This window comes from Ictidomys tridecemlineatus, chromosome 2, assembly GCF_052094955.1.
Source record: "Ictidomys tridecemlineatus isolate mIctTri1 chromosome 2, mIctTri1.hap1, whole genome shotgun sequence".
In the NCBI taxonomy this organism is placed as follows: Eukaryota; Metazoa; Chordata; class Mammalia; order Rodentia; family Sciuridae; genus Ictidomys; species Ictidomys tridecemlineatus.
The window spans coordinates 178152842-178175453 of NC_135478.1; the positions used below are offsets into that span (position 1 = coordinate 178152842).

General features: G+C 37.2%; 1 protein-coding gene across 1 annotated transcript in view; it reads right to left on the reverse strand.

Moving 5' to 3' along the window:
• Nucleotides 1–913: 913 nt before the first annotated feature.
• The window catches only part of Lamb4 (laminin subunit beta 4), a 100982-nt gene continuing 79283 nt past the window's right edge, over nucleotides 914–22612 (reverse strand). The window contains exons 25-33 of the mRNA XM_078027833.1: nucleotides 22353–22513; nucleotides 19075–19280; nucleotides 17885–18088; nucleotides 14806–14950; nucleotides 12156–12363; nucleotides 9907–10045; nucleotides 7051–7227; nucleotides 5603–5756; nucleotides 914–1662 (exon numbers count right to left, since the gene is read on the reverse strand). Coding sequence (XP_077883959.1) covers nucleotides 1523–1662; nucleotides 5603–5756; nucleotides 7051–7227; nucleotides 9907–10045; nucleotides 12156–12363; nucleotides 14806–14950; nucleotides 17885–18088; nucleotides 19075–19280; nucleotides 22353–22513 — 1534 coding nt within the window. The 3' untranslated portion in view covers nucleotides 914–1522. The remainder of the gene's footprint in view (nucleotides 1663–5602; nucleotides 5757–7050; nucleotides 7228–9906; nucleotides 10046–12155; nucleotides 12364–14805; nucleotides 14951–17884; nucleotides 18089–19074; nucleotides 19281–22352; nucleotides 22514–22612) is intronic.

Below are 22612 nucleotides of genomic sequence, written 5' to 3' on the forward strand. Positions count from 1 at the left end.
ATTGCTTTTGGGAATAAATAACAACAACCTCAAAAAACCTGTGCTTGCAACATTAGCTGTCTGTGTACCAAGTTGAAAATCAGTTTCTTATGGAAAGCTGGAGTATGTTACATCCAGCCTTAACATTGTAATAAAGAACTTTGGGTGTTATATTTTTGACTCTCTGAGTCATTTTGTACACTGATCATGGGTGGAGGTTTGCAAAAGCCTCAATGCTGGATAGGTGGAGCATTACAATTGCATACTTCAAGAGAAATTTCTGGGGTGGTCCTTCCTGTAGAAAAATTTCCTTCTATTCTTTAGAATCTGCAGGGAAATAGATTCTGCATTTTCCTTAATAACCTACCTTTTAATGAATTTCATACTCATATGCAATATTAAAGGTCTTTGTTGAATTTATAAATCCTATTTTTATTAAGATAGAAATGGCTCCAGCAGCTCTTCCTCTTTCATATATCAGTGTTGATGTATATCATTTTTTATTCAAAAATGTGGGGCCAAATTCTTTTCCAACAATCCCTCTGAAGGATAGCATCCACAAACAGTGTGCTGTTATAAATCACACATGCAAAAAAATTAATGTTAAATGTCTTTTCTTGAAATGAAACATCTGATATTTTATACTAAACAATAAGAACATGATTACTAGTCTTTTAAAATCAAGAAGTTTTTTTTACAACAAAATACCAACACATTGTGAAATGTAGTTCAATATTTATCTTTTTGAATATTGTTCCAATGTCATTTGGGGGAAACAGAATCCTTTGAATGAGAGAATGAGTCTGTAGGAAAGTGGCTGTAACTGCAAGTTACATTTAGAATTGTGTGCATTTTATTCAAAAGAGAATAATAGTTTTACAAATAAAGCAAATACAAATAAATAAAAAAGGACAATCTAGAATACACATCTGCATTCCTTCCTAGTATCTTTATTTAATGTTTAAATTCATTTGACTGAAATGATTTTTGTTTTAATTTTTTTTTTTTGACACTGGGGATTGAACCCAGGGGCACTTAACTACTGAAACACATCCCAGCCCTTTCTATTTTTTATTTTGAGACAGGATCTTGCTAAGTTGCTTAGGACCATCGTAAGTTGCTGAGGCTGGTTTCGAATTTTCGATTCTCCTATCTCAGTCTCCCGAGTTGCTGAGATTTCAGGCATGCATTACCATGCTCGGCTTGAAATGATTTTTAGTAAGTACTTATTTAAATTTTTACTTATCTCATGTACCAACTACTTTCGAGTTCTGAAAGAGAAAAGAAAGGAAGAGGAAAGGTCTCTGAAAGCGGATACTATATCTTTTCTTCCATCTTTCTGCTATGAAGTGGCATCCAAGTAGTCTCTCTCTGGCCCATTTCCTCCCTCCAGCCACATGGAGCAGATCTCTAGTGAGAAGAGGACATAGGGAAGAGAGGCAGGAGAGGCTGACCTTTGTGTCTCACAAATTCAGTACACTGATGCAAGTTTGTGCACCAGAAGCCAGAAACACAGGCACAATCTTTTGGGCCTTAACTCTGCCTAACTATAGCAGGTGGCATATTTATTTTCCTGCTCAACAATTTCATTTTTAATGGCAACAACTTGCTCTTCTAATTGTTTCAGTTGATCAGCTTTTTCTTGTCTACATAAATTCAAATCTTGGATCTTCTTCTCTAAATCTGAAAGAAGAAAATAAAATAAATGACATATGCCCATTTGGTAGATTCCTCCTAGATATCCATATTATACCAAACAGCGATTTGTGTGTCTTTTTAAAAAATTTTTAAATTTGTTTTAATTAGTTACACATGACAGAACTATGACCTTGTTGTGTGTCTCTTCAAGATATTTTTAGTTTATGCTTTGATCCAATGAATGAAACATCTCTTTCCATAGGTCTTCTCAAGGTTTTCACATATATCAGAAAAAATTGATCTTTTTATCTAAAAATTTTATACCTAAAAGCATTTTTTTTAAAAATGTAAGGCTGTAGCTGGTTAGAATTCATTAGAAATGAGGCCCTAAGCAACTTAGTGAGACCCTGTCTCAAAAAATTTAAAAGGGCCAGGAATGTTACTCAGGGGTTAATTGAACTCCTGGGTTCAATCCCTGGTCAAAAAAAAAAAATCATTAGAAACAAAAACATACATAACAACTTCCTTGATTAGATTTAGTGAAGTGCTGTATTTCCAAAGATTTGTTCTTATTACTTTAACTTTATTTAGAAACATATGTTCTTTGTTTTAGAGTTTTCCAATTTTCAGAAAACTAACTGACATTTTAATTTTTTCATCCTTTTTCTTTGATGACACTGAAGTCCCTGAACTATGAAGCAAAGTGACTTGCTTAGCCTCACCCTTATTCCTCTACCAATTCATGGCTTTATGGGTTGATCCTTCTGTCCACCTATCTATGCATTCATTTTTCATTCTTTATTCAATAAGTAGTTGGTAATTCTAGTAAACTTTAAAATGGAACCCACAGCAATGAATAGAAGATATGTAGAGAGAGAGACATTTAAAAGCAAGATGTGGCCTTTTGGAAAAGACTCTGACCTTAGGTAGAAGAAGGAAAGAAAATATTGGTTTGAGGTAATTTTCACATTGGCATGGGTGGAGAAGAAAGAGCCAGATTGCTGAAGACATTTGAAACTGTCCTCTCAACAAAAATTGAGTTAACAGGTGATGTTAACTCATATGGAGAAAAGGAGATTCAGGGCACGTTACTTAGCTCTTTGTAAGCACTTGAAAGCCCAGCTTAGGAAGCTAAGCTGGTATGTACCTCTTGTCCCAAGGAAATAAAATGAAAACCAACGGGGGGAGTTCAATGAAGATGAACAGTCGGATTCTAACATTTTAGCAGTCACAATGATTCCAAGATTGAAGAGTTTCTTTGGAAGGTGATGAGAGGCAGGAAACTTCCAAATAAAGGTCATTTGGGAAAGAAAAGGGGATTCGATATTATATTTACACTAAAAGAAAAAAAAGACCCCTGTGTTTCTACCAGCTAAGTTAATAAGGTCGAGCTGTCTACCTCACATTTCCCCATCAGATCTGTTCTCCATCCTGTTCTATATCCTGGAAAGCTAACCTCCATGGATGATGTCACCTGGCTCCCTTGAACTCTGGCTTTCATTCACACTTGGCCAGTGGAATGTGCTGGCAAGTGATCAGAGGGAGGGACAAGCCATTGGTCTCCATCCCTGGCCAGTAGCCTGGTTCTGGCAGCTTTTCTGTCTCTCAGCTCCAGTGCTGGTGGGTATCTCTCCCTAACCCTCCAGTGTTTGCAGGGCTCTGGCAACACTCCTGCTTCCCCTGCCCCTTCAGGCCTAGGGGTGCTAATGACTTCTCATTGCTGCTAGTCACTCACTCCTTCCACACCCTTGAAACTGAGCTGGCTTTACAAGTTGTTTGACAGCAGAAATGAGATGATGTTGCAGGAGCACAGGAACCTTGCATCTCCTGTTCTCACTCTCATGGGACCCTGAAACATCTGTGCAGTGAAGCAACCTGGGATTCAGACCAAGTGGAGAGAGCCCCTTACACATCCGCCATGCCTGGTCCCCAGCTGGCCCATCAGTGTACATCAAGTGTAGCTACTTGAGCAATCCAGTTGGGACCAGCAGAGGAACCTCCCTAGCAATCCATGGCAAGGAGAGAGTTGTTGCTTTCAGGCCATCAAATTTTGGGGTGGTTTGTTATACAGGGAATCTGTAACTGAGATGATGCTACTTGTAAATACATTATCCAGAATTGTGGCCAAATATTCTTTCTTTTTCTTGGGAAACCTTGACACAAAGTTTTGTGAGGGACCCTGGCTGCAGACTGGGGTCTATCACCACTCTTAAACCATTTCCTCCCTTCCTCCCTTCCTCCCTTCCTCCTTTCCTCCCTCCCTCCCTCCCTTCCTTCCTTCCTTCCTTCCTTCCTTCCTTCCTTCCTTCCTTCCTTCCTTCCTTCCTGGGATTTAACCCAGGGGCACTTAACTTCAGTCCTTTTTATTTTTTATTTTAAGTCGATCTCTCTAAGTTGCCAAGGCTGACCTCGAACTTGCGATCCTCCTGCCTCGGCCTCCCAAGCTGCTGAGATTACAGGTGTGCACCATGATGCCTAGCCACTCAACTTTGATGCTTCCAAAGGTTTTCTCTGGGATCCCATGGGCATACCTCCCTAATAGATGTTCTGCCCCTTCTCAAGCAGCAGAGTAGGGCAGATAGCCAAACCAATGTCTTATTTTTCTATCTTGTTGAGTGGTAAAAATAGCCTTAAATGAAAAGGAAAATGAAGCACAATATTTATTTTAGACTCTGAGAAGTCTTCTAACCTAAACTTCTCTTCCAATGCAATTGCATTAACTGTAAATTTCAGTTAATGTGGATAAGTGGAAACAATTTGGACTCTAACATAAAATACAGGACAGAAATAGTCATCCTATGTTTTTGTTCTAATAATAAGGACCAAGGTCTGAGAATAATGGAAACTGGTTTTCATGGTACTGGGTATAGCATGTAAGGTAAAAAAAATATATCTATGACTTTCTGAGTCTTTCCTAGGATTTCCTTTAAATATAATCTTTTTTCTGGAAAATGTTGAAAAATGAAATAAAAATCACCCACAAGACTGCTTTTTAAGACAATTATATAAATTTAAAAAACTAGTGGTTTCCTCTTTACCCCACTGTCTCCCCAGAGATAAGTAATGTTAAGAGTTTGGTGTGTCTTTTTCCTGACTGAGGCACAGACTCATGTTGCAGGTTTTTTTGTTTTGTTTTTAATGTCATAGAGTGATGACACCAGTTGTTGTGAGGCCAAAGTCTCATTTTATAATAAAGAAGCATATAAAGCAAGGAGTTTTGTCTGGTTTAGTATTTTAAGAATTATTCATATTATAAAAGAATATAATTAGTTTTAAAGTTCTGGGAGAAAATAAATATGAGCAAAACTATACAACTCATCACTTGGTAATCTTGACTAGAGGTAGTTGAGGACATGACTGCCCAGAGAAGTCATGAACATCAGTCGTGGAAAAGAAGATTCTGATTTACTTTCTGATTGGACATATTTTATATTTACCATACTTTGTGTGCATCAGAGTTTTCATTTTAATCAAAATCCTTGTCCAAAAAAATGATTCCTTTTAGATTGCTGATCTATGCTGGATGACCTAGAGCACTAGAGTCATGAGAGGAAAAATCAGCCACTTGGGTTAGGGGGCTATCAACCTCACCATTGTTAAAATTTGGGGCAGCTTAATTGTTTTGGGGAAGGTGTCTTATGCTTTGTTGAGCAACATCCCTGACCTCACAAGCAAAACTTTCTTCAGACATCTCACCGCTAGTTGAGAACACTGAGTTATAACATTTCAGGTGACAAAGGGAATCTCAGTTTGTTCTGATTAATGCAAGGCTGATGCCCAGCATCCACCCTTGTATGTAAATCCATGTGCAAAACTTGTTACTTTTCTATTCTAGAAACATAAGACCAATTCCTACTTCATCCTGCTTGGCAGATTTACATGTAGTTAAATTGGGTTAATGATAAATTGAAACTGGCATAAATTCTATGAGGAAGAATATTAGGATGTCATTGCCATACTGGTGGGGTGGGTACCAGATAGATACCTGTTATTCTTTTCATCTTGTCCTCTGTATCCCCAGCCAATTTCTCGGCGGCATCTTTTAGCTGTTTGACTCTTCCGATTGTTTCCTTTGTCAGTCCTGAAGCCCTCCTCTCATGTTGAAGAAGGGTGTACTGTTTTTTCAGCTCAAGAAACTCCTGTAACAGAGCCACACTCCCATCAGAAAGCACCCATGAAGCATCTACATATGCAGGATTCTCCTAATGCCCTTCACACAAGGAATATCAAGGAAATCATAATCCATTCAGTGTTCCAGAGTCACCCTGATATTTCCATGGGGATTGTATTTGCATTTTTGCTTTTTTAGGTTGAAAAATATCCTTAGTGTCAATTAATTAAAAAGAAACTTCTTCGCTATGAAATATCATCAGTCATTATTGCATGTTAAGGCAACTGTGAGACACTATTTGTCCTATATTATTTTAAGGATGGAAAATACAGAAGTGATCTAATTGACAAGACTCCTCAACAAGACTCTTGTTCAGATGGTTGAACAGCTGAACATCTTCAAATGAAGAACAGAGTAATGAAGATTTAGAGGCAGTAAGGATACATTATTTGGTGCAATAAAGGTAACAGGAGGTAGCAAGGAGGTAGGAAAGGAAGAAATGTTAGTATGAAGAACTCTCCTGGAATTAGGTTGAAAATCTTTGGGGGTGAGAGTGTGGTTGACCATCTAGAAAGTTAAGCAGCTAAACAAAGACCAGAACCAGCCATGGAGTATGGATGTGGGATACAGGTGAGCAGGAAGCCCCTTTCTCAACATCTGCTCTACAGAAAATGTTCTCCCAAGTTGGTGGAAATTTTACTCAGCACATTAGGAATTAAAAGCAAAGGAATAAGCAATCTGTAAAAAACACTAACATTTTTCTTTGGTTTAAGCAACTGTATTAATGCAACTAACCAAAGATTTCCTGCAAGAGAATGAGTTGATAGGTTCTTTCAGCAGCCTAAATTAATGGGCCACTCTCCACAACCATCTAATTAACCCAAATCTAATGTTTGTAACTTGATCTGTTCTTTCTGGGGATGACTTTCATTTACTGTTTTCTTTCTCTTTTTTTCGTTTTCTTTTTGTACTGGGAATTGAACTCAGGGGCACTTAACCACTGAACGACATAAACTGAGAATATGAAGGTTCAGGAACATTTTGATTTACAGACTATTTGATAAGACATCACCGAGAATACTCATATGGGCAGATAGGGAGAAAATAACCCAAGATTTGGTTAGGGGCTTCTGTCTTCTACAGGGAAAGCCTTCCACTGCACAAGATCCTTTGTGCATCAGGATCCCTAAAAACGTGTACCACTGAGTATGGATGAGCACTAAAGGAAATGCTGAGAAATGGCACAAAAGTCTGGGATTAAAGGATTATCCTTCGAAAAGGCACTGTTTGTCTGCTTTTGATGGCAGGGGTAGGACTATGACCTTCTCAGCACCCCCAGCATGGCGACGGGCGGATTCAGCCTGAACTTTTGCCCTGCCCGCTTGTTCTTGGTTCTTTTGCCACTTGGTCCGCAGCAGGGAGAATCCATCCTCCTGCTCTGACAGCTGCTTTGCTAAGTCCAGCTGCTTATTCTTCATTTCCTTGGCTTGATTTTCAGCCTGTTGTTGATTTAAAGACCAGAAAGGACAAGTCTCTTTATTAAGCAAACAAGAAAACAAATTTTATTAACCCCTTAAAAAACGTTAAACTAGGCAGAAAGAAAAACAGAGCCTTCACCTCTTCTGTTGCATTTATTTTAGAAATGTTACAATGAAACATTTTAGATGTACTAAGGAGTTGAAAAAAATATGTCAAATATCCATGGATCCACCAGTCGGTTTAGGAATAAATCCCTGACCTTGAGGCAGAGCCCACTGTCCTGCTCCCAGTCTACATCCTTTCTCCCCCAAAGGCACTCTCTAGCCTCAATCTAATCTTTGCCATTCCACCTATTCCCATAGGCTTTATGTCACATCCTACACAGTATTCCTAACAATATATGTAATCTGTCTGAAATGTTTTAACCTTAGGCAAACATACCATACATTTCTGCAACTTGAGTATTTAAATTCAAAATTATGCTTTTGCAGGTTGTCTAAGTTTATTAATCTGTCTCTAGTTCATTCATCATTTCACCCATTTACTGCATTGTTTGAGGATATAAAAATATATCCAGCAGGTGCTGGTGGTAGCTACTTTTTTCCCCTTATAAACAACAGTGAATATTTTATACTTTGTCCTATGTCAGTGACTGTATTTGTCACATCTAGAAGTCCTATTTATTTTTCAGAATCTTTTGTTCACTGATCATACCCATGGCTTCTTTGGTTTTCTAAACACAACAAACCTTATTTTGTACTTTATATTCAGTAACAGTAACATTCACAGTACCTTGCATTCTCATTCTGTTATTTATTGTTTCAGATGACTCCTGTTTAAGGCAATTTGTTTCTTTATATGTTTGGGAAGAATTCCTGGAGGCTTGGCTTTAAGGTCATTCTTTCAAAGGGAATTTTTGTTTGCCACTGTGAGGCATGGGGAGAGGAGGCGTTATGAACCCAGGACCATTTATTTTTATTTGTTCTTTTTCTCTGTACATGACTGTAGAGTGTATTTTGACATGTTATACATACATGGAATATAACTTCCTATTCTTGTGGTTGTATATGATGTGGAGTTATATGGGTCATGTATTCATGTATGACCAGGACCATTTTTAATGACAGTCCTAGCTTGGATAATGTAGATCTTAGTCCCAAACTCATATGAGAGCCAACCTGTGTGGTTACTCCTCTATTCAGAGGCAAGTTTCTTTGTTGGCTGGTGTGTATGTGTGTGTGTGTGTGTGTGTGTGTGTGTGTGTGTATGTATGTATTGTATATGTGTGTGTGGTAATTTAATATTTCACTAAGGGTTTTGTCTTTCTGTGTCTCTGCTCCATGCAGGGGTCTTGTTACCTCCTTGCATGAGCTTTGTTTTGTCTGTTATGCATGGCAACCATCAAACCCAAAGCTATAACACACCAAGGATTGACAGATACCCTGAGCCTACTGTCAGGTTAGTATTTGATTAGCTCTCTGCATTCATTGGCCTCTGAGGATTCTCAGGGCTTTTTTTTTTCTTTCTTTCCTAATATAGCTGCTATACGTTAAAAATTTTAAGTATTCTATCTAACATCTTTAGTTTTTTTTTTTTTTTTTTTTTTTACTAGGAGGGCTCCTTAGGTATTGGTCTACCATATTTTTAGTATGAAATCCCTTCCTGTGTCCTTGGGCATATATGGGAGTTTTTTCTGGAGCTGGAATATACACACGTTTTCTGTAAAGGGACCGATCGTAAATGTTTACTCTTTGTGGTTCATAATTCTCTGTTCCAACTATTCAGCTCTGTGCCCTTGTAGTATAAAAGCAGCCATAGACAATATGGCCATGGCTGGATCCTACCAATTCATATTCTAGAGCATGTGTCTAGAAGGGGAGAACCTAGGGACCTCCCTTTTTTGCTACCCTGTGTATGCAACCCCCTCCTATTTATTTTCTGGTGTGTTACTTCTGTTCTGTTGCTTTTTGATTCTCTTCTCAAGATGCATGTAGTAGATCTACAAGACACAACTCAATAAATGAGACTGAGTCACTCTCAAGCCTGGAGGAAGGGGATATGACAGAGGATGGAACCCTGCAGGCAGAGCCTTCTCACCATGGACTGGGTCCTGCTCTGTCCTCCACCTGCCAGGCTCACCATCACAGGGGGTAAACCGTGGACTACTCCCAACCAACTCTGGATGGAACACATTTATTTAGGTGAGATATCTGTTTGGTTCTTGAACACTCTGATGGAAGATCATACTAGTTACAGAAATCTTGCAACACTTAACTCTTCCTTTCTTTGATTTGTGAGCTTTTACAAGTCTGTTCCTTTTCATTGGTTCTGGCCTCAAACCTACTGTTAATTACCCGTGTGACCTGACACAATCACATAGCCTCCCTGAGTCTTAGTTTCCTCAGTTACAAATTGGTGATAGCACTTGCCTCATTCCCCAGAATTGGTTACAACTAACCGAAATGATGTTGGAGGACTCAGTAAAACATAAATTAAATGCATAATCATGTCAACATTAATGTAACAGTACCATATCAATGTAGAACTTTAGTTTAATGCTTAACCCCACTCAAATCTTCATTTATCTTTGTAATAATCCAATCATATAAGTAAGGCAAGTATGACGTTGCTTTACGTAAAAAACTGTTTTCATCCTTATCATTTATTTCAAGATAGTTTCAAAAAAGGTGGATAAATACCTGCAGTACATTCTTTTTTATTTTTGTTATCTTGGCAGCCAGCTGAGTAATAGTAGAGTTTGCCTGTCCTTGAGTGATTTGAGCTTGTTGCAACTTATTCAATGTTTTGTCAAGGTTTAACAAGACAGCTGCTGCTTTCCTAAGGTAAGATATTAACATATCAGATTAGATAAATATGCAATTCTTCCTTTACTTCCTTGAGAGTTCACTCAGTCAAAAACCTTTACTGGATTCTTTAGAAAGTGAATTTCAATTCCTCTTAAGCAAGGCAAAGTAATGAAGTCTTTATTTTGAGAAATAGGAATATTTAAATGCCAATAAAACACACACACACACACACACACACACACACACACACACACACACACCCCTACCTACACCTGGTAGAAACAGATTTCTTTGCACAAAGAAATACTATCGGTCAGTTCCAGTTCCAGCTCTCTGATTTCTCAATTGCAGGGACGCTGCCCTCTTAGGACCTTGCTGGAGTGGGGCAGGCAAGTCAAGAGGCCCCATAGACAACAAGAGAGGACCAACAACCTTGCATTTCAGGCTGTGTTTATTCAGGGTTATTTAAGCTTTGCTGACATTCCAGCTACCCAGGGGCCCAGTCAGAGGTTAAAATCACAAGCATTCCAAGTGATACAGACTATTTTACAGAAAGGAGCTCACCTTTGTCAACATTCACCAGATACTGAGATCTACAGGCTCAAAACTACCTTGAACAGAATGTACTAAGTGACTTAAATATTTGAAAGAACTTTGGAGACGCATCCTTAGAAGTGTTTGTGCCCAAAGAACAGTTATCCAAACTGCAAAATATACCCTGCCCCATCTAACCATCCCTTCTCCCAGTGGGAATTTCTTTTCCTTTCCAAACTTTGGGAATCCTCTCTCCTCCCAACATAAACTCCCCACCTGCATTATCTCACTTCTGTAACATACCCAGAGCACTGCCTACATATATGTATATGTTTTTTCCATATTCTTTTTTTTTATGTTTTCAATGTACTACAACTTCAGACATTAATTAAGAAAGTAAAAAAAGAAAAATTCCAGTAATTCTACTACCTTGAAAGATGTGGGCATATTTGAGTATTTTGTCCTAGAATTTTTTTTTCTTTTCATGATTGAATTCCTCGTCCCTGTGCAATTCAGTTGCTTAATTTAAAAAGCATTACCATCACACTGACAAAATCTCTTCGTATTATTAAAAAAAATTTAATCAACATCATTTTTAATAGCTGTGTAATCATATTATACTTACTTAAACTTCCTGATTTTAAATATTAAAACCAGAAGGGGCCGGGCACTGTGGTGCATGCTTATAATCCCGGCGACTTAGGAGGCTGAAGTAGGAGGATCATGAGTTCAAATCCAGACTCAGCAACTTAGTGAGGCCCTAAGCAACTTAGCAAGACCCTGTCTCTAAACAAAACATTAAAAGAGCTGGGAATGTGACTCAGTGGTTAAACACCTCTGGGGTCAATCCCTGGTACCAAACAAACAAATCGGGAAGGAATTGAACTTGCAGATGCATCTGGAACCTTTCATTTGTTTAAGAGGATGATGAGGCAGTGAAGGTAGTCCGGGTCTCAGCCCTGATGAGCATCCAAAAATGGTGATGGATGTTCACGTTACCATCCAACTGATGATGTGACCTGACCCACATCACTCCACACTCATAAAAATATCTTTATGATGCCTTTTTGCTTGGCAAATTCAAAAGGAGGTGAGAGTTAGTTAATCCTGTATACCATAGATTCCATTTTACTCCTGTATTATTCCTGGGGCATAATTTCCATTTCTCTGTCCTCCACCATCATATATTTTTATTATAGTCTTTTTTTTTTTAAATTGAGAATTCCAAAGTAGTGCTTATTATAATAATCCTAAAATTACAAATGGACAAAGAAGGGAAAAATACACCATATTTCAACAACCTGTTAAAATATCAACATTTAACTTGTATATGGAATTTATGGGTATGCATGGGTATTAAGAGGCTTTGACCACTGGGAGGATATTTAGAGTTTTAGCAAAACAGAAAGTAAGCTTCCCTGCCCACTGCCTCCCAAATGCCCAGCTTCCTGGGGCACCTCCAAAAAGAGCTTAGCCTTTTATCTGGACATGGATCTATCAGTGGGTAATTTCATTGCACTTTATAGCTCCCCGAGCAAACATTTTTCAGATGACCTTTTAGCAGATGGTCTGTTAAAGCAAGATGAGAATATTAAAACTGCACTTACTCAGCTGCTTTGGTCTTCACCAAAAGCTTTTGGGCTCCAAGTGCTGCTTTTTTAAGCTTGTTCTTTTCTGTCCTGTAGTCCTCACCAAGTTGCGTAAGTTTCTGTACTTTGTCAAATTCATGGGTTAGATTTTGTGACGTTATTGGTAGGTGGATATCAAGCACATGATTTGCAACCTTCTCTATGTCTTCTGGAGGCACGTTTTCCTCTTAAATAAGAAGAAGAATTTTAGCTAATCATATTCCCTTAGCAAACTCTGTATCTACTACACAGAAATACAATGAACTCAAGTCAAATGCCCTGGCATTTGATAATGTGTCCCTAGAATACAGGGTCTAGATTGCATATGTCCCATAGATGTTCTTCATCCTCAACCTTCTCTTGCCCCTGCAGAAATGCTGCTTCTGTATGCTGAATACTTGCTGAGTAAATGCGTGTCAGAAAAATGGACTTAGAATTCTTTATTGTAAGTGCAGATTTGAAAGCAGTACAAATGTTTAAATGCCTGCCATTAAAATTTAAACCCAGTGAATAAGAGAGGGGTGAGATATTGGGTATGAAGTCAACACAACTCGATTCTGGTCCTCCATGACTATAAGAAGGCTCACATTTTTTTTGCTCATCTATATAACTGGGCAGCTATTCCTGATGCTACTGTTCAAAATTCTGTTTTGGAAGGCAATGTGCCAATACAGAGTGGAGTACCCTGTGAATAGCACATTGCAAAGAAACTTTTAAATACACCCATTCCTTGCTTGTCAGAAAAGTGAAACTGGTCTCCTTTAAGAACTGAAGTGGAAGATGGCAGGTAGGGTGTGGTGTCACAAGCATTTGTCACTCTTCAGCTCCTGACTGACCACCCATCACACACAAGGCACAATGCTGAGTCCTGCAGAGAAAACTAGAGATGGTTTAGACACAGGTCTTATCTTCAAGGCTTTATGGACAAGTGGAGATATAGATGTCCAGTGTATGCAAATATTGATCATAGAGCAGAAATGGTGACTATGAGACGAAATGCTGTGGATTCAGAGGAAGGAGAAAATACTTCAGGAAAGACTTCTAACTGGGCCTTGGGGGATGCAGGTTAAACTAGTAGAGACCGTAGGGTGTGGGGAGGGTAGAGGCATCCTAAGCTGAGTGACTTGCAGAAGCCAAAGCTCAGGGTGGTACAAGAAACAGTGATGTGTTGAAGGGCACCTAGGCTGGTTCTATAGCTTGGCTATTGTGAATTGAGCTGCTATAAACATTCATGTGGCTACATCACTGTAGTATGCTGGTTTTAAGTCCTTTGGGTATAGATCAAGGAATGGGATAATTGGGTCAAATAGTGGTTCCATGCCAAGTTTTCTAAGGAATCTCCAAGCTGTTTTCCAAAGTGGTTTCACCAATTTGCAGTCCCACCAGCAATGTATGAGTGAACCTTTTCCCCCACATCCTCGCCAACATTTATTGTTACTTGTACTCCTGATAATTGCCATTCTGATGAGACTAATATGGAATCCCAGTACAGTTTTAATTTGCATTTCTCTAATTGCTAGAGGTGTTGAGCCTTTTTTCATGTACTTTTTGACCATTTATATTTCTTCTGTGAAGTGTATGTTCAGTTCCTTTGCTCATTTATTGATTGGGCAGCTCAATTCAACAATAGCCAAGCTACAGAACCAACCTTCAACAGATGAATGGATAAAGAAGAATGAAATTATGGCATTTGATGGCAATTGGATAGAACTGGAGACCACCATGCTAAGTGAAATAATCTAGTCCCCTAAAAAACAAAGGCAGAATGTTCTTTCTGATATGTGGATGTTAACACACAACAAGAGAGGGTGAGGGGGGGAGAATAAAGTCCATTGGAATAGACAAAGGGGAATGAAGGAAAGGAAATGGGGAGGGGAATAGGAAGGATAGTAGAATTAATCAGACAGAGCTTTCCTAGCCTTGTATTTGAATACACGACCAGGGTAACTCCACATCATGTACAACCACAAGAACAGAATCCTAATTAGGATAAGTTACATTCCATGTGTGTATAATATGTCAAAATATACTCTACCGTCATGTACATCTAAAAAGAGCAAATAAAATAAAATAAAAAGGAAACAGTATATGACAACCAGGCATAGAGATGCACACCTTATAATCCCACTGGCTCTGGAGGCTGAGGCAGGAGAATTGCAGGTTCAAAGCCAGCCCCAGCAACTTAGTGAGGCCCTGAGCAACTCAGTGAGATCTTGTCTCAAAATAAAAACCAAAAGCTCAAAATGTGTCTCATGGTAAATTCTAGGATTTATTACTAAATTAATCTTATACAGAAAGCTATAATTTTTTGGCACAGAGTTGATATTTTGAGATTATTCTTGCTAACAAATTTAGAACCAAGCAGTACATAATCTTTCTGATTTAGGAATGTCATTTCTGCTTAATGTAATTTGAAATTGGTTGTAATGCTTGAGCATGAATATTTTTTAAAAATATTTTTTGGTTGTAGGTAGACACAATACCTTTATTTTGTTTATTTATATGTGGTGCTGAGGATTGAACCCAGTGCCTCACATGTGCTAGGCGAGTGCTCTACCATGAGCCACTTGAGTGTGAATTTTTAAAAGAGGAAGAAACAAAAATTATTCTCATGTTGAAAACATATTACCTAACAAAAAGTTCTTCACTTTTTTGATTAAAAGATTCAGTTTTTCTTCCTCAAATTCACTTTGGTTTTTCATATTTGCCAGTTTCTCATTTAGCTGCAAGACATTGTTTTTGGAGACTTCTGCTAGTTTACTTATATTTTTGATCTGGAATAAGAAAATAAAACAACCATGAGGAATGTATGAAAAAACTAAGCATATTCTGTGATATTTAATTACTTAGCTATCACTAAAAACTAAATAGAAGTCTAGATACTTAAACTATGAATTCATTTTAAAGGACTCTTTTAATTGGTGATTAGTATCTCTTTCATCATGTTTTCACAGGAGCATGAATTTGCCTTTTATAACATTGTCCGTGAACAAAAATGTTATTTGAAAACCTTATCAACCTAGCACTAATATATTTTCTTAATATCAATCTAAAATATGAGTTCTGTTTTAATGAGATGTTTTTGCATCTTCCAATACCAACAACTTGCACAGGACTCACCAGCACTCCCTGCCTGCAGTGGCCTCCGTGTTTAACAAGTTGAAAACGTTTTCTTTTATATAAGTTAAAATAGTTACTCTTCTAAACATTCCTCCACTTCAAGTAATGCACTTTCTCTGAAAGCTAACTAGAAAGCATTCCTTCTCCTAATAAATGAGCTTGACCTGAGAGTGGGCTACAAAGATAAATTCCAAACACTGTGTGCTTGATGGAGGAATGATGGAGCCGATAGCAACCAGAAGTGCAAATTCTTAATTGTGATTTGAGAAAGGTCATGGGATTTTTCTTAGGATTCCAACAAATTAGAGAGAGGGAGGAGAAAAGCAAAAAGCAATAGAACAATATTGCCAACAAGCTGAGCTTTAGTGAATAAATTAATTGTGACAGAAATAGGGCCAATTAGGATCAAACCTAATTAGGGAGGAAATACCTTCCTTTATTTCTCTACAAAAGGAACCTCCCTAATTTGAGCCATATAGATTTTGTGAAAAAGCATTTATGTTTTTGGTCATTAGCAAGTGATAAAACAAAAAAGAAGTATTTACATGATGAAATGTATGTATCTTAATTCTCTAGAATTTTCTTAACTTTAAAATGGGTTGCTATCTATTTGATTGGGTATGGATAGCAGTAAAATGAGGATTCCAGAAATAAATATTCTAGACAGCAAAGTACCAAGTGACAGATGAAATCTCAGAGTAGATTAGTTGATACCATATTCAGAAAGAGATTGCTAAATTACTTCACTCTCAAAACATCTCTCTGTAATCCATCTTCTGTCACAATAGATTTCTGAGAATTCTCTCACAATAGAAAATAGTACCTCATTCTATCAACGTGGCAATCCCTCTCTCACCCTTATCTAGCTTCCCATTTATGTGCTGATTAACCCAGACTCTCCCAATACAGACTTCAGGGTTTATCCTTTATCACTGATGGTCTAACACTATTATTAACTTAAAGATAAAATCAAGCCACAATCAAGGTTCAATTCAATGGTGTCTTTTTTTTTTTTTTTTGGAAGAAGGAGCAATATAATAGTTTAAAATTACATAAAACAATTCTATTTAACTAGTGGGACTTAAGACCGGGATTTGCAGTTATGACTGCTGCGGTATTCCCAACTTCTAGATCAATGTCTGGCACATGTTGGCCTATTTGTATATAACAGTGAATATTTATGAAAACAATGGGGAACTACATAAAAGGGAAAAACTAGGGCTGGGGATGTGGCTCAAGCGGTAGTGTGCTCGCCTGGCATGCGTGCAGCCCGGGTTCCATCCTCAGCACCACATACCAACAAAGATGTTGTGTCTGCTGAAAAACTAAGAAAATAAATATTAAAAAAATTCTCTCTCTCTCTCTCTCTCTCTCTCTCTCTCTCTCTCTCTCTCTCTTAAAAAAAGTGAAAAACTATGTAACAATACAAAATTGTGGCCATATATATAGAATTGTTCATCATTTAGTACGTGTAGGATATTCTCCAGCTTGGCTCATCAGGTACTTGCTCCAGAACTTGGACAAGGATGTCAGAGATGTGTATGCGTTTTTCTTGGCTGTGGTTCTCACCCAAATCCCAAGCTTGGCCCTTTATATTTCTCTTAATTCTGAGACCTAGAGGTCCTCACATGCATTTCTTTTTTTTGTTTGTTTGTTTGGGAGTTGGCTTTTCTTGCTTGGGAATGAGAATGCTGATTAACCCAATATTCAACCCATATTGATTTTAAAAATTCCAGTCCTTAAATTTTTTTTCTTCTTCATCAAAGATTCTATGTGCATAGTCAAAATACAAGTTGCATAATTGTTATTTTCAAAACCAAAGAATTCAGTGCATCTCGAAAAAAACCTAAAGGACTAGGGATGTAGCTCAATGGGGAACACTTGCAGAGCATGTCTGAGAGCTTGGTTTTATCCCCAACATCAGAAAAGAAGAAAGAGTTTATGACAATGACAACAGCAACAATGATAATGATAATGATGAGCTAGGTGCTTAAATATGATACTTTTTATAAATATGAGCAGAAAAATAAACAGAGATGACCATAATAACTTTAAATTAACTTTATCATGTCTATCAACATAGGAAGGAGTTCAAAGCCTAAGGGTGTATTCCTATTAAAATATTTTCTAACATTAAACCAATATGGAAATTTATGTACTTAGTAGAATTTTAAATAAACCTTTGAATTTTTGAAAAATTATTCTTTGCTATGAGAGAGCTATAATTTTTAAAACTTTAAGGCTACATTTCTATGTAGTGTTTTCTATAAAAAAAACAAGTCCACACAAGTTTATGACCCACAGAAATACCCTTTGAGTTTTTTCTTTTCTTTTCTTTAATACACACACACACACACACACACACACACACACACACACTCACACCCACTCTCAATATCCACACTTTAAAATCTACATTCATATCCATATCTATATTTTAATAATAGAATACCTATTGTTTCAGTCACTAGAACACCCAATATGTAGAATCTATCTTCTCTCACTTGGAAGTTAAATGGCACTTCAAAATTTTTCGGTTTTCTTTATTGCTACAACTTTAAAATCAAGCCAGAGAAGAGATTATTTACCTGATTCTTCAACCCTTGAGACTGATTATTCAAATTTTGAACCACAGATTCTGCATCCTGGGCTTTTTGGAGAGCATTGCTTGAGAGGGTCAGAGAGCCATGACAGTTGGGACCACCACACCGCCTGTGTCCCTCAGAGTCCTTGCAGAGAGCTCCCCCACAGGATGAGAAATCACATGACAAGTTCCCAGGTTCTCCACACACCTCACAGGAGAAATGATTTATGTTAAAAGACAACTTGTTAGCAGATTTTCTAACACCACTGAACTCTTTGAAGTAAGGCATTGCTTTATTCATGTGAATTTCTTCAACAGTTGTTCAAGCTTGGTAAATGGGGGTGACCTACTGAATGTTTCCTAGGTAACTAGGTAACTGAATAACTACCTAAATTATTTCTCAGTATTGTGCCAATATGTCATTTTTGTATTTATAGTTTAGGGGAAAAATGGTTAGATTTTAGGGTCTCCATGTTAATTTAATTTTTTTTCTTTTAAAATGTGTATTAATTTAGCCGGGCACAGTGGTGCATGTCTGTAATCCTAGCAGTTTGGGAGGGTAAGGTAAGAGGATTCCAAGTTTGAGACCAGACTCAGAAAGTTAGCAAGATCCTGTCCTGAAAATAGAAATATAAAAAGGAGTGTGAATGTACCTCACTGGTAAATAGCCTCTCAGTTCAATCCCCAGTACCAAAAAATAAAATAAAATAGGTATTAACTTTTACTTTCAAAAAGCAAGAGGAGTAAATGCCCACAATCTGTATACCATTTTCAGAAATAGTAAATAATATAAAACAATAGTCAAGCAATAATCTTTAATATGATTAAAAGTTAATCAAAAATAAAAAATAAATATATTTATATATTTTGAGAAAATATATATTACATATTATTTATATATTATATATTTGAATTGCTCACACTTTTATTAATCTAAATTTAAAAGTAAGTAAAAAATAAACTATAAAATAGGGAGGACTGGGGCTGTAGCTCAGAGGTAAAGTACTTGCTTAACACCTGTGAAGCACTGGGTTCGATCCTCAGCACCACATAAAAATAAACAAATAAAATAAAGGTATTGTATCCATCTACAACTAACAAATATTTTTTAAAAAAGACAGGGAGATACAATTAAGAAATTTGTAGACCACACAGAATCCACCAACACTTTTACATACCGTTATGAGTATTTACCTTCTCATTCAATATTTGGATATCTGGTATCTTAATCTGGTTTAACTTTTCCAATGACAAGTTTTCTTTTGAGGTCAGTGTATCTAAAATGGCAAGCAAGCTGGTCCTGGTGTTTACAGAGTTATTTATGATGGAACCAGTTTCATTAGTTTTCTTTTCAGCAGATGATGATATGTGGTAATACTTCTTGATATTTTCTAAGGAATCTACATCAACACAAATTGAGGAAAGTTAAATTTTGTGAAAATAAGTGCATCATCTCTCACTATGATCATTCTACAGTTTGGCTACTGTCTTGGTCGAAACTTTCACTACAAAATTTCAAGATCCTCTTGTTTGATTTTGCCCTTAATGGGGAAGAAGAGACATAGTATAATAGATCTGGAAATGAGATACACAACTTTGACATTATCATCTCTCACTATGATCATTCTACAGTTTGGCTACTGTCTTGGTCGAAACTTTCACTACAAAATTTCAAGATCCTCTTGTTTGATTTTGCCTTTAATGGGGAAGAAGAGACATAGTATAATAGATCTGGACATGAGCTACACAGCTTTGACATTAAAGTCCACTGGGATGGATTTGTCCTGGTTCCACTCTCTACTGTCTGGATACATCTTAGAGCAAATCAGTTAATCTCTTAGATTTTGTTTATTTGAAAATTCATAATACTTTTTGAGGACTGAGATAATATGAAAAATTCTGTAAAATATGTCACAAATATAAAGTGTTGCTATAAACACCTTTATAAACTCTAATATGATAAAACAATTAAGTTTACTTGACTGTAAAGAGCAGGAGTTGACAAACTATTCAGTAAAAGCCAGAGAATTAATGTTTTAGGATTTGCTGGCCATGATGTTTTTGTCACAGTTACTCAACTCTGACATTGTAAGTGGAAAGCAACAACAGGTAAAGTTGTGTGTGTGTTTTTTTAAAAATTTTTTTCAGTTGTAGTTGGACACATACCTTTATTTTATTTATTTTTATGTGGTGCTGAGGATCGAACCCAGGGCCTCCCATGTGCTAGGCTAGTGCTCTACCGCTGAGCCAGAACCCTAGCCCCTAAGGTTGTGTTTTAATGACATTTTATTTGCAAAAAGAGCCCATCAGCAGGAATTGTCCTAGGGCTGCACTTCGCAGACCCCTGATGTTGAGGCTGACGATGTTAGCTAAGGATAGCTAGTTGAGAGTTTTCTTCTCTTGTTCTTTCTTCCTTTCCTGGGGATTGAATCCAGGGGTGCTTTACCACTGATCTATATCCCCACCCCTTTAAATTTTTTTTTTAATATTTATTTTGTAGTTGTAGTTGGACACAATACTTTATTTTGCTTATTTATTTTTATGTGGTGCTGAGGATTGAACCCAGGGTCTCGCATGTGCGAGGCAAGCGCTCTACTATTGAGTCACAACCCCAGCCCCGCTTTTTGAATTTTTATTTTGAGAAAGGATCTTGCTAAGTTGCTTAGGGCCTCATTAAGTTGCTGAGGCTGACCTTGAACTTGCAATCCTCCTGCCTCAGTCTCCCAAATTGCTGGGATTACAGGCACCTGGTTGCCAGTTGAGTATTTTCTATATGCTTATGCTTTGATTTTCTTCCTCAGTCTTCAGCAAACACAGTGAAGAACACATTAGTGTGATCATTATCATTTTAAAAATGAGAAAACAGAGGCTCTGGTGAGGTAAGTTATTTGCCAAGACCTCACTGGTAAGATAGCAAGCCAGGATTTGAACCCAGTGGTTTGACTCGAGAGCCTGCCTTCTTAACACTTCTATTTTCTGTATTTGTGATAAAATATGAATTCATGAATGTAATATGGTATATTTTAAAGGAGATTAACATACATTAGACTTTTAAACTATATCTCTACATTTTGGGAACTGGGGGCCAGGCTCCTGATCTTTACCTCCTACATAAGCATATCCAAGCATAAAACAACCACACCTTATCTTTTCAAACTTTCTGGTTCTTACCATTCTCATGCTCTTAATATATCACGTTTCTCATTTATCATGAAAAAAATAAAAACACGTTCCTATTTCTTGGAATGATTTTTAGCTTTTATTTATATGATACATTTATCTCTGTCCTGTGATGCTCTGTTCAATGGCCACCTACTCCCTGAAGCCTTTCCTAATAAGCCCAGGAAGAATTCTTTGCTACTCTGCTTCCAAAGCAGTTGCTAGTGTTAACATGGTTGTTTCTATTCCTGTCTCCCTCAGCAGACAGGAATAACTCAAGGGCAGGTACTTGATGATTCATTGCCTTATTTCTACTGACCAGCATAGTGTCAAGAATACAGAAAAATCTGGGTAACTACTGTTGGGTTGCAAATTTGAGAGGATTAGCATGCGGTCAAACTTTATGCAGAAACAGTCAAAGACCATTTTCCTTCTTACCTTCAGTGCTTGCATTAAGAATGCTAGATTGCAAATTATTTCAAAATAGGAATCAGTATATTGTGTTGAGCATCATTAATAGATCTGTGGTAGAACTCATTTCACTAAATGTAGGCATTCTTCAGGGAAATTAGGCATTCCTAATTGTATTTTTTGCCCCCTCTTTTGGGGTTGAAATTAGATGAAAAACATGTATTTTCTCCCATTTCTTTTTAATTAGACAGGGTAGGTAATTCAGTATTGCTTCCCTTGGTGGTAATAGGTTGTATATCACCAAATACAATAGGAATGTCATCTTAAACAGGAGATGAACTACACGGTTTTGTTTAGAGTTCCATTTATTCTGTAAGTTGATTTTGGTTTGGCATGGCTCACATTCAGTTTTAAGAACTATGCAATATGAATTCTAGTATGTTGCTTGACTAACTCCTACAAAGTTCTTATGAGAAATGTTGTGTTTAGTTCTTTTTGCTGCATATTCCCTTGTATTTGTGGTTGCTGGAAATGCAGTAGTTAACACCCAGGAAGGCACAGAAACCTCTCTCTCATTTGCTTATAGCCATCTTAGAATTTCTAAGTTACTGATTACTCAAGACACCTTATAGGGTTTGGCATTAGATTTCTTTGGGTTTTAGTATTTGTTTAGAATCAGATATTGTTACCTTTATTTGTTATTTTGAGCAAGTGTTATCCAGGCTCTGCAATGTTTGAAAAGCTGACCTCTTCATATACAAACAAAACATTTAATGGGTGTGTTTGCATGTTCTAAAGTGTTCAGGCGCCATGGTTAAGTATGGGATGACTCACTAATGGAATGCACGATGGATTTCGTCAAACTTCATGCAGAAACAGTCAAAGACCATTTTTCTTCTTACCTTCAGTGCTTGTATTAAGAATGCTAGATTGCAAATCAATTTTCTCCTGAACGTTTTCAAGCAAGTGGTCTGTTTCATTCCTCATCCTTACTATAGTTTCTGTCAGATCTTGGAATTTGTACACCGTTTTCAATCGTTCATTTAGATGCGTGATTTGTTTTCTGTTGGAGAAATGAGGGTTAATGTGTTTACTGAGGGTAAAGTATTACGTGTGATACATTACTGGAAAAACATGCCACATAAATTGCTCTTATTATCTT